The sequence below is a fragment of the Pipra filicauda genome, unplaced genomic scaffold (genome assembly GCF_003945595.2).
Source record: "Pipra filicauda isolate LSUMZ 115617 unplaced genomic scaffold, ASM394559v2 scaffold149_size4050908_pilon, whole genome shotgun sequence".
NCBI classification, from domain to species: Eukaryota; Metazoa; Chordata; class Aves; order Passeriformes; family Pipridae; genus Pipra; species Pipra filicauda.
In genome coordinates this window covers 3,614,055-3,626,860 of record NW_024103984.1, presented here as the reverse complement: position 1 = coordinate 3,626,860, position 12,806 = coordinate 3,614,055, and the positions used below count along the sequence as shown (strand labels likewise).

General features: G+C 38.4%; 1 protein-coding gene across 4 annotated transcripts in view; it reads right to left on the bottom strand.

Moving 5' to 3' along the window:
* Nucleotides 1-3,487: 3,487 nt before the first annotated feature.
* Nucleotides 3,488-12,806, bottom strand: part of HIBCH (3-hydroxyisobutyryl-CoA hydrolase) — a 42,428-nt gene continuing 33,109 nt past the window's right edge. For 3 of the 4 annotated variants that reach the window (XM_039378837.1, XM_027737519.2, XM_039378836.1), the window contains exons 12-14: nt 11,660-11,779; nt 10,469-10,502; nt 5,256-5,490 (exon numbers count right to left, since the gene is read on the bottom strand). In XM_039378837.1, the coding sequence (XP_039234771.1) occupies nt 5,375-5,490; nt 10,469-10,502; nt 11,660-11,779 (270 nt within the window). In that variant the 3' untranslated portion in view covers nt 5,256-5,374. Of the gene's footprint in view, nt 5,491-10,468; nt 10,503-11,659; nt 11,780-12,806 lie in introns of all 4 variants that reach the window. The other variant, XM_027737517.2, reaches the window with a different exon arrangement.

Sequence of the window (12,806 nt, the reverse complement as noted above, 5' to 3'; positions counted from 1 at the left end):
GCCCCTGAGCCCCTGAGCCTGGCAAGGACCGGCCCCAGGGAGCGGCCTGGCCTGTCTGTGCAGCAGTTTGTACGTGGTACTGGTGCAAATAAAGCACAATCAGCTGTGGTTTGAGGATATTGCCACTGCACGGATGGGTTTGCAAGGAGAGGCTGAAAAAAGTTTGCCTTTTAACCTATACTGCTAACAAACTAATTGGATCACAGTAGAATCTGTTCATCAAGTGTCATTTGTTATCAGCTGTATGTTGAGTATATTCTGTCTTTGTATGTGTTGGATGTGACCAGAAATTACAGTTAAAAAGAAGATGAGAGGAACGTGGCTGCCCTCCACCTGTACAAGCAGTGCCACAGAGGCCCCAGCAACACTGAGTGACAAAGTGTGGGTTATTTCTAGGTACTGCATAAAAGATCAGTGGCCTGTTAGCAGGTGAGAAGAACTCTCTGTGCTTGGTACATTTGTCTGCATTTTGCTAAAGTGAGACCAAGGTCTGCATGTAGCAAAGGTAACTGCTGCCATAAATTTTACTTTGATTCTTTGACCTGGCTAAATCTATAATACCACAAAATAATGAAGGTGATGAGAAGCATTTTATAAAACCAAGTGGTATTCAGGGAACCGTATGGATGATAAGACTATTCACTTTCCATTCTGAGGTGAACCAGTGAGAAACATGACAGTATTGACAAAACAGTGCATTATAATTAACAGATGCTTCTGTAAATGCATGAAAGCTAGTCTGTCAAATCCTGCAGTAAGGTAGGTTGATGACATCTGGTCACTGTGTTCAGACCAAAGCTATTTGGTTTTTTGGTTTGGGGGTTTGGGGTTTTGTTTAGGTTTATTTTCATGTTAGGGTGCTGGTTCGGGCGGGATTTGGTTTTGTTGTTTCACTGTAACCCAGACAGGTGTGCAAAAACTACTGATGTTAACTAGTGAAATGAACCTTCAAAGGTGTGACAGTGTTTTAGGACAACTTGTTTCATGGGAACTATGGCTGTGTCACACTAAAATTCCTCTCTAAAGTAGCACCTGTGGGACAGGACACCTTCCTGCAGCTTCTGTGGGCTCTTGCTCATCTGTTGGAAAATCTGTGTATGGTGGTGCCAGTAAGAGCCACAGGAGCCCAGACCCTGAGCAGTGCCCTGAATGCACTGAGTTAGTGACTAAGCCTTAGGCCCAAAGTTCAAGGGCTGCATTCTTCACCCATTTTATCTGGCTTTTATCCACACACTGCTCCCTGCTTCCCCAGGACTCGCAGCTTGACCCACTGTGCTCATAACTAGTGTTTGACAGATCAGGAATGGGATGGATTGTATTAATCTTAAAGGGACATTGTTGCAAAGTGAAGGCCTTGTAAACAGCTCGGTGTTTTACCACCTGTTTGTTCCTTTTTTTCTGTGATGGCCAGTTTAAAAGACATAGTTCTTTTTCCTAGATCAAAGTGCTTCCCATTTTATGTTTTCATTTTATAGAGAAATGCTTTCCATACTGGCAAAAGCTGTTACTATTTTTAAAAGGTACACATAGTTCTAGTGAATGATACAAGGCATGATTTTTCAAGCAATGGGAAGCAAGCAGAGAGAGGACCATGTCAACTGTTATTTTTAGCTTATTCTCAGACATAAGACAGTCTATGAATTGAGCTGTTTTGCAAACATTGAGACACAAACTTAGTTATTTTAAATCCACCTATATTGGGAAGTGGTTTTATCAAGAGTAAAGAGTGAAAAATGCTTATGGCACAGCACAAGACTGCTACTAACTCCCAGTGACCAGACTGGACCATGCTATTAAGACTGTTCTCAGCTTTTGCTGAAAAAGGGAACAAAATCGGCTTATGCTGTAATGTCCTCTTTGAAGTAACATAGTTGTCTTCAAAGCCATATGCAAAGTGGGACTAAGGTATTATGGCTCACTTAAATTCTACTGCTAATAGTGATGTTCCTTGAAATTCTACAGCATAGAAAACATTAGATCATACCCTGTGTTTGCTCTGTCTAAAAAACCTCTGTGTATTAGGGTGAATTAGAAAGCAAAGCCAAAACACTGACCAGGTCAGTACATATCAGTTGTGCATTGTTTAACCACAGTATTAAAGATTCCTATTCTTACTATAGCTAAAACAAAGCTTTATTACAGAAAAAGGCCAACCACTCTAACATGAGTCTTGACTCAAGAATGTTAACACAGCTAGCCACAGTAATTAAAAAAAAATAAATCCCAAGCTCCACAGCCATTCTTGGCCAGGCAGGTGAACAGCAGATAAAAAACTGCACTCCCTTTCAGAGTAAAATTCAGTGTATCTGCCTCGACCCTGGTGCAGACACCTTGGTGGCTGCCATGGGGAGTTGGGTGTTGCAGTGCTTTGCTGTTGCCATGTCTCAAATCCTTCCTTTGGATGTAGCCTTAGCATCTGACACTCTTCGGGAATATCAGGTGCACTTCTGAAAGCAGCTTCTTCCTTGGCAGGCTGCCACTGCACGGTCCAACAGCAGGCACAACGATAAACCAGCCTGAAGTTACATCACGGCACCCATTCTGATAAATACTCAGAATTTCCCCAAAGGAGAAAGTTACCCAAGTGTAATTAAACATGCACCATAGACTGCTTCCATTTGGACAGCCTGCTGTGTGGGATGGTGGCTGTGCTGCTTGGTGGGTCCAGCCAGTCACTTACTTACCTGCAGCCCCCAGCCTCGTCTTCCCTCATTAATGCCTGAAGATTACAGCAGCTTCAGTATGGCCTGAAGTGCAATTCCAGCTGGTTTATGATGCTTTCCATGACACTGGCACTTCAGGGAAAGCATGCAGCAAATGGAAAGCAAACAAGCTTGCAAACAACAGGGAGGCAGCTTCTCACCAGGAAAATCATCTCTTTTACAAGATGCTGTCCTTATAAATAATGCACTTATCCTTAATAAAAAATAAATAACACCTGTTCAGTACCACAGTCCGGTGAGACATCGAAGGAGATCCCTTTCCAGAGCCCTGCTGTACATTCAATAGGCACAATACTAATACATAATAAAAATGAAGACTTCTTTACCTAAATAATACTACGACTGTTTACTTACCATTAGATTGTGCTAAGCTGTGCTACAGTTTTATAAAGTTTATAATCCCATGTACAGTGGGTTCCCAGCTAAGTTGCCACTGATTTTTTGACTTGATGGTGTGAAATAAAGGCACTTGAGTTTGGGACTGGCAAACTCTGCAAAACTGTTTACTTCTGTTTAGGAGTTAATAATACTTTTGCTTTCTATTTTCTCCAGGAAACCTAAGATTAGTCTGAGTGGATATGATGTGATGGACTTGATATTCTAATACTGGTTCAAAACACATTAACTGCAGCACAACTTTGTAAAATTGACATTTCTGGAGTAAGACACATCAGTATTCCCAAATAAAACACACTACAATATATTTTTACAATATTTTTTGTGGAAAATATTTTCTTGTGGACCAAATAAAACTCAACTTACCATCTGCTTGTATGCCTTTTATTTGATAAAAATGCACAGATTGGACAGAATCTTGTTACCATGAGCCTGGGATATTTCCTGTTCACATAAATTTTGGAGGCAACTGAACATGCAAGTCAAAGTTTATGAACTGGGAAGTATATTCTTGCTAAAACCTTGTAAGTCCTTTACAGTCAGAGAAGGCATGACCCCTACTCCCTGGGAACTATTGTGTTTTTCATTAAATGTAGTCACTGAAGACTGCTCCTTTTGTACAAAAATAATGAAATTAACCAATCTTTAAAAAATAAATTAAAAATAGGCATTGTTTAAGAATGTAAAACATATAAAAACTTTTAAAAATAAGGGGGGGAGGCTTACACTTCTTACAGAACCAGCCTGAGGTAGAAATTCAAGTCATATTTTCAGAATTACCCTAAGGGTATTAATGAAATCTCTCAAGTACATTTGGAAATAAACTCAAGGACATAACAAATATGTCCATGGTAACATTAACTCTCAGCTGAAATTTTAACAATTTTATCTTGAAAGATTATAGCAACAAAGCAAGGTGCCAATTTTTCTTGATTTTGCTCTCCAGTTGCTCACCTCTGATTTTTTGAAAGTCACTCTGGTAGTTCACCTTGCTGCCTGAATTTCCTGGACTTTGTTTCCAGGCAACAGCTCCTGGAAAGGAAGGAGCCTTAAGCCATTGCAGACCATAAGTGTTAGTAATAAAAACTGCCCAATGTTGAAAACTCCATTATGGTTCTGCTGTAGCTCTGACTTTTTGATTCCCCATTGCTGGTTACTGACTGTGTTATCTGAACAGAAGTTTTCTTCCTTTAGCCTCGGTGGTTCACCATCAGAGAAGCCAAAATCTGTTATTTGTGACCTGCCTGTAATTGTAGAAACAAGTAGGAAGAAATACTGATAATGTGATTTGACAAACCTTACAAAAGCATGTAGGAGTAATGTTGAAGAAAGATTAGTAGCTGTGTGTTGCACACACAATAGAAAAAATAATCCTCCCACCAAAAAAAGATTACACTTTATCAGGGGGCTCTGGTTATGTCATATATAACTTCATGCATTAGTATCAGAACCCAGCAACCTTTAATGCACAGGAAATGTGCTGCTTGGTGTTCACAGAAAGGTCTGAGGCAGTAGTTTCTTCAGCACTGTAAGACCAAGAAAAACTTGCAAATTTTTGCAATCATGAAAAAAACAAATTATGGAGTTCAATCAGACTTAATAGCATTTTAAAAAATGGGCTCTACAATCAAACAGAAGTGTGCTCTAGGCTCTGGCAATATTATGACATTTGAACAATGTTTAGAGCACATAGCAAGGCTGAATAATGACCAGATGTTAAATCAATAGAATATTTTCTTTTTCTCAGACTAATAGTATGTCAGTCTGAGCTTTAATTTAAAAGGCTATTTAACACCATGGATTCTGTCCTCCACTTTCCTTTGTAGCTCTGACTGTTTTAAAGCTTTAAGTATATTTTATTTTCATTGTATGGAGAAGAATCTGAGGCCCAACTCCAATTTAACAGATCAGTGACAGAACCAAGAACACAAGAGGTCTCCTGACTTCTTGCTTATTAGGTCACCCCTTAACTGTGCTCTCTTCCCCAAGGGCTCCTCCTAAACTAAGAGTTGATGCAAAAAAATTAAATGTTAATCATTGTGTAAAACAGTAAAAATAACAATTTGCCTTGAAGTGATTTTTCCCATTACTAACCAGAGATATTTCCTCATTATAGAGAATATTCCTGAACGCAAAAAATTAGCCTTGTGAATGTCAGGCTAGTTAAAAGAGTCTTGTCAAAATTTATCACACTACTATTAATTTTTATATTACAGAATTAGAGCAGATATATAAGATGTCAATAGGCTTCATCTTTACAACTTGAGATCGTCGTTTCCCAATGGCTTAAAACAGTTGTCCACAAATTCATCACTGACGTCTTCTAGAGCAGGTGGCTTCCATTTTGGGGATTGGTCTTTGTCAATCAGCACTGTCAGGTGGAACAGAAAGACACCAAAGTTACCTGTAAACTTCCTCTAATTAAAATGAATTAAATTAAATTAAATTAAAAAGACTGCGTCAAGACAGATCACTGCAGTGGTTACATGGGGGAGAAAAATCACTGTGCTCTGGAGAAGGCAGAGTTTTTGTAACATACATATTTCTACTCTAATAAAAACTCTTGAGTTGTGACCTGTCTAGAAACATATCTGGGAGTTGCCTGAAGATACAAGGAATGGTGAATCACTTCAGAAGTAGTCCAAGCTTTGAAGGAACAGACCTGAAAATAGTGGTTTCTGTTAGACCTGCCACTCTTCCCTGACATGTTTTTCCATGTGAACCTGGGAACAGTATCTATGATGCTCCTTTTGGACAAGGCTTTTCACACCTCTGTGCAAAATCTGACTCTTTGGAGAGTGTAGGAGATGCCTCAAAGTGCTGTTAAATGCCTAAAGCTAATTTAAACACATTGTGTAAACTAATAATAAAATAATTCATGATGAAAGAGTAAAGCAGAGTACCTTTGTGGGAAAACCAAGAATGATTATTTGTAAATACTGTCAGATACTGCAGATCTGTGTAGATTTAACTGTGACAATTTGAATAATCTGATTATATAGACTTTATGCTGTATCCTGGGAAATAGATCAGTGAATGAATAACATATAAAAGTATAACAAGAAAATATCAATTCCCAAAAAATATTCCTTGTATCAGAGGAAAACTGAAGATGTCAGCAAGAACAGCTGCACTAGCGAACAATAAGAGGGAGTTAATTTGTGTCTAAAAATGATCAATATGAATGGAATTCCAGAACATCCTTCCAATCACCTTTTGGGCTTTAAGAAACCCATAAAGATGCTATTCAGAATGTGAAATTTTTATAATTTAAAAAAGAACAGCTATAGGAACTGTGGCTCTCTAGGATGCACTAACTGCCCAACATCCCTCACAACGCAAATTCCCTTCAGGTGAGTGATACCAGCAACTGATTTGGAGATGCACCTGTGTCCTGGGAGACCTCCTGACCAACACAGCCCACAGCACTTAAGAGAGGATGGGCAGGAAGAGGAAGCACCTCTCAAGTTCTTCTGCTGAGAACAGATTTTGTTTGTTTGTTTTCTGAAAAAGAGTTCTAAGTAGGATGGTTCTAAAGGCATGTAAACAGAAGACATAGAGACCCCAAAGTCTGAAGAATAACAGCTGGTTTTTTTTGGTAAGTTGTCATGTCTTTCTAAACAAACTTTGTTCTTACTGAGTAAACTAGAAATACCCATGATGAGAAATGTGTAAAGGGGTGGGATATTAAGTTCAGTGAAAATGCCTACCTAAAGACTGTGCCTTATCAAAACACATGGCCTGTTTACCAGTTTTTAGTAAAAAATGTGACTTGAAAACTTCTCTTTAACTTTTCCACTTTACCCAACACTTGAGAGTACCTAGAAAATAAATACCATTCAGATGACAACTGCACTGATTAATATTTTTGTAGCTGAAGACATACAGGCATCATAACTCTTTAGCTTACATTTTCAAAGAGAAAGGCAAATCAGAGCCCTATACCTGTTTACTTACAAATAGAGGACTAAGGACTCCCTAGCAACAATAAACACTAATTTTAAGAAGCAACCAATTATATAGATAGAAGCTGCAGTTCCACAGAGAACAGAACCCATGTGGGCAAATACAGAAATGTCCTGTAGAAGAGTGATTTTACTATGTTATTTAACTGAGTAACTTGAAAAACTATGATCCTCCAAGTTAATTCTAAACATGGTGATGTGAAACCATTGATTGGTTTGGATCAAAAGGCGTAATTGTCCCACTGGTGTAGGACTTATCTACTGATTTTCTTCAATTTTAGTTGAAGTTCACAATCTGGCCAAAATAAACTGTTATCCACGAAAGCCAACACTTAAAGGAAAAAAGTCCATGTGTATGTTACTACAGCTTCACCTCTGCCACACTGTAGTGACTGCTGCTAGTTCTCCACTCCAGGGAACTGCTGTCTCACCAAGTTCATCTTTCTTTGGATTTGTGACCAGTTTTACTCTGGTGGATAAACTGAATGCTCATAATGGTCTCTCCAATTAAGTCTTTAGTCTTATAAGTTAAATTAGTCTTATAAGTTGTTTTCTAGTACCATCATGAAAATATTCCCTTTCTGCTTTAACTTCTGTATGTTCTGTATTTCTCCAGCTTGCGATGGATCACCACAGGGATGGAATAAAAATTCTGAAGACTTCTGAGGTAGGCTAAGTTCATTAATATAAAAGTAACTGAGCATAGACATTGTGTTAAGTGTTTATTGTTGTGCTTTACCTTTCTTAGTAAAAATCCCAAGCCCCTCTGTTCAGTAGCCATGACTTTACCAGGCTTCAGTTGGTGTTGGTGTTGCTTAGCTTCCTTCAGCACAGCCAAAACACTGATATTTCTAAGCCCCTGAAGTTCTCTCTGCCTGCTGCAGGGCCCTGGGGTGCCCAGGGTAAGGCTCACATCTGCCAGCTCTGCGGGAGACGAGGCAGAAGCTGTACAGAAATAACGTCTCTGCAGCATCAGCAATATGTGGAAGACCTTTACAGTTCCATTTCAAGTGCACGTTCCTGCACAGTTAGGAGGGGAATTGAACAGATTTTTGTCCCTGAGATTTGCTGATGAGCTCGTACTCTCCCTGGATGTGTTTGAGCACAGACTCCAAAAACAGCTTTTTCTTAGGCAGTAAGAATTAAAAAACAGACCTATGCATTTCTTAGTTTACCTCTTGTTTTACAAATCAAGGTGAAAAACTGATACCTATAATGTTCAAAGTCCCCATTTACCATAATGTGGGAAAATGTTGATGAAATATGATTTATGTGGTTTATGCTTTAAGGCTTTAGCTTTTCTTTAATAGCTCCAATCACAATAATCATAAACAGGGAAGGACTGTTTGCCACAGCAGATTTTAAGGCTGAAAAAACTCGCTGAAAGAAAAATGAAATTCTGACCTCAGGTCAAAGCAGGTTTAAAAAGCTTTTAAACTACTTTCCTAGCATGCCTATTAAAATTATGGTTTGAAGCAGATAAAAGCTATTATTAAAGCCTGACCTTTGGCCGTTGCTGCTGAAAAACAATCTTAAACTAAAATTTGGTTGTTTTAATTCAACATTATTTCGTGGTAGATCCTTTTGTGGTAGACAGGGTCAACAACTGGCTCTTAAATGCTTGAAAGGTAATGCTTTAATAAAGAAAAAGCCAATACATAACACTTTATCATTTTTGTTCACTAGGTTGATCCTGTGAAGTATTTAATAATCTCACTTCCTATTAAAAAGAATGCTCAGCTCATTGTTGGATAATGATTTTTATGAAATTAGACCCAACTACAAAAATTATCTTGAGTCAGATTCTCAAGATCTTCTCTTAAACAAGAGAAACAATTCTAAGGCAGAAAACCTGAGAACAATACATATGCAGTAAGCAGAGAACAAAAGTGCTTCAAGAATGAATTAGCAGTAGTAGCAGTATTCCCCTCGGTGCAGCTGGATCTCTGGTGGGTGGTTTTGGTTTTTTCCTTCCCCTGATACACCTAAGCTTTTGCTACATCATCCTGTGCAAAAGAAAAGTTTCCCAACTGCTGTTCTTGCAGCCTCTTTCTGTACAAGCAGTTTGTGTATTTGCTGGCCAACTGAAGGGGATTCGCTTTGTGCTGTGCTACAGTCCCGGATGGTTTCATGACCTTGTGCCTTACAAGGAGGAATTCAGTTTGGTGTTCCTCTGACTCTCAGACTTTTGAGTTTGTCACTTCCTGAATAACTACATTGCAGCAGCTTATATGCCAATTTAGAAAATATCCTAGGAACAATCTTTTTAAGATCTCCTTGTCGCCATTACCAACACTATGAACACCACGTGCTTCTCAATGTGTGTGGTAAATTCTTCAAAGGAGTCTCTGCTAGTAAGTGCTAAAGACTAATTAATTAAAATCAGAAACTTTTTCCATGCTATACAAACCAACTTTGTGTCTCTCGCCCCAAGCTATCTTTAATACAGTGTAACTAATAGCAAACACTCAAACACTAATATCCATTTCTCAAGTGGATTTTAAACTACTTTATAAAGATAGATATAAAAAATGAGGAGGAGGTGATAACACATACTTGAGTATATATCTCTGTGAATTAGAAGTCCAACCCAAAAGTTATCCATCCAAATGCCTTGTACCGTAAGCTCCTTGGAAAATGAAATGCCTGTGCTCTATTTCATCTTGTACTGAACAGTACATAAATAATTGCTACAGTTCCTAACAGATATGTGACTTTGGGTGTGACAAACTGCACAGTGAATCAGCAGGAGGATCAAGGACGGAATTGGAGTCTGTCCCCCAGATGAACTTGCTGAGCCACTGCTCTACTTTTACCACTACCTACCTTGACCAATGCCTTAAAATGCTGAATTGTTTAGCATTAAGTTTACAGATACACTTTTTTAATAGTAAGACACCTCTATACTGAGATCTTTTGGTACATGGGGGGGAAAGTAAGTCTCTGTTCTAATGGTTTTCTAGGCAAAGAGTTGTTCTTGACTTTGAGTCTTAAACCATCTTATGGCTGGCTAAACCAGCAATGTGGCAATGTTATTGTGGGCACAAATGATACACGTAGCTACTCACTACTGTCAGTGTTATATATATTTGGAGCTTTCACAATGAAGTGGTGAAACCAGGTGGAGAAATAATGTTAGGAAACTGAGATTACACAAAGGAAACAACACAGCTCTTGTGCTTTGGAACAAATAATAAATTTTGGCCATACAGGAGTCCAATAAGCAAAATCTGTGGCAAGATGGGAAGCATTCTCTGGGGTGTTGCTGCATGCACTTAATCTAGTTTAGAGATTACTACTAAACTAGTAATCTCCAAAGAAGCACGACAGTAGTGGATTTGCATGTTATTAAGTTTGAAAAATGTTTCTGGTGTGCATTCTTACCTGCTCGAACCCCTTCGTAGAAGTCCTGGCCTTTCTGAAAGATTATTAAAAAAAAACAAAACACTTGTAACATGACAGATTCAATCTGTCAATTTTTCTCATCTCCCCCTACCCCGCTTCTGCTTGAAATGCAAGTTCTCAAAATTCAGTTAAATCCTGCTTGTACTGTTCTTTTCTAGGCTTTCTCTTTACTTATTAAAGAGCTCTACACCTCCTTGCTTAAATGCAGCCACGTCTCTTAAAATCAGTCTGTTGAGCTGTAGCTGATCAACCAGTGTTCCCACAGTGCAAGTCCTCTCTCTGTGCTGCATCTCTTTTTCTAAAGAGCTCTGCATGATGGGGGCTAAGGTGTGTCAGATCAGAAATTCCTCTGAGAAAAGCCACTCTTCAGGAACTGTGATGTATTCTGCATACTTGGAACACTTTGCAGTTAAATGGAATCCTGCAAACATGCAGTTATTTTTTGATAAAGGTAAATGTAAGACTTAATCCCTAGCAGTGGAGCAACAATACTAGTTTCAGGAAGGCTATGGCAAGGATACTGTCAGGCATTACAACATATCAGAATTAGATAGATTTTTACTTCCAAGCATTTACTTAAATCATCACAAGTCACTTAATTGGATATATAATATATATTTTAAAATGTGGCAAGACTAACAATAAGGCTGCCATGGGGAAGCTTTATAAGGTATTTGTTCAGGTAATTCAGTTAGCAGCTCTGTTCTACTGAAAGGATCACTTTCTTGTGTGTTATCCAAGTACTCAGTCCTTAGTGCAAATACTACTAAAATCTATTGTTGTCTATGAAAAAAAATTTATCACAGCACTCCTGAAAGGCAGTGATAAACAACTACTCCCATCCTTCTGCTGGGAATTGAGGCACTGAGGACTAAGTAATTTAAACAGAAAATCTGTTCAAGAACACCAGTTTTCAAATTATGGTCCAAATACAAAACTATCCATATATTAATATTTTCATAGTTTTTTAACAGAAGCCCTCTACCATTCCCATCAGACCATCATTAATGTAGTCTCCTTCAAGTTGCATATAAAGCACACAAAGATGGTACTGAAAATTAAAACTTATAAACTATGATCCCTTGATGTAATCTGCATAAAACCCAGTCTCTGATAAACTGCTCCTCCCCTGAGGCTGGCAAGGGACAAAGGGCACAGCTACTTGCTTACCATGCACGCTTGGCTTAGTCTGTATTCCATCCTGAGTACCTCTTGCAAGCTCATGGAAGCTCCTTCTCTGAGCTGTCTGAGAGTCAACTTCAAGGATGTAGGTGACATCTTATTAATAGTCTGGGGAAGACATTAATAGTAGTTTTATTCTGTTCAATTTAGACACATTTTAAAGTCTGCCACATTTTAAACTTTGTGAAGTAAATGATGGCATTCTTTTCCCTGAGTTCATTTTTGTCACACCTATTCCTCCTGCTCCCTCCCACCATGCTGTTACACTAAATGAACTTCCTTCCATAAACTTTTATCAGCAAGAGCTCTAGGATGTGTAGCATCACTCGTGGAAAGAACTCCTGAGATCGCCTAATTTTTTATCAAATTACTACTAACCAGAGAATCTAATGCAGTTTGAAAGCCATTTCCAAAACATCTTTTGGTTAAGTGAACGTGAGCGCTATAAGCAATTATACTTCACTTTTGAATATCATATTTATAGTCTAAATTGCTCTTAGATGTTACTGATATTGTAGCTGATATTGGTATTGCAGAGCACTTCAGTTTTATTTGGTACAATAGCATCATAAGGTAATCGTGAGATTGGCAACAAACTTTACTAGTTGCTTTGAGAACCTTTAAAAAGACTACACAATATGAAAAGAAGAAAATTTCGGAAGAAAAAAATATTAAAATAAATCAAACATAAATGCATATTTATCCAAGCTGCTTATCTGGCATCAACAGATACTGCAGTAATTTAGCCCTACATTGCTTTGTTGATGGGAAGCCTGGAGGTCTGGCCTCCCTTCTTTTGACAGAACTGCAGGCTATAAATATCACCCAACACACAGGATCTGTTTAAGGCACACAAACAAATGCTGGAAATCTGGCTCTCATGAGTATCCTTCGATTAAGAGCATGCCAGTCAACAGTAGGGGGAAGTGGGGAGAAAGACAGAAACCTAGTTAAGAAAAAAGAACTGAGCTTTAAAGCTTTATGGGTTGTGGGGAAAAGGAACTAATTCTTATCGTTGCTCATCTTTTTTTCTTAAACAAGACTCTTCTTCCCTGTAAATCCAACTAATAGCTCTTTATCATTCACAGTACAATAGACATTTCCTCATAATTAGGACATTTTTCCCGCTACTGAA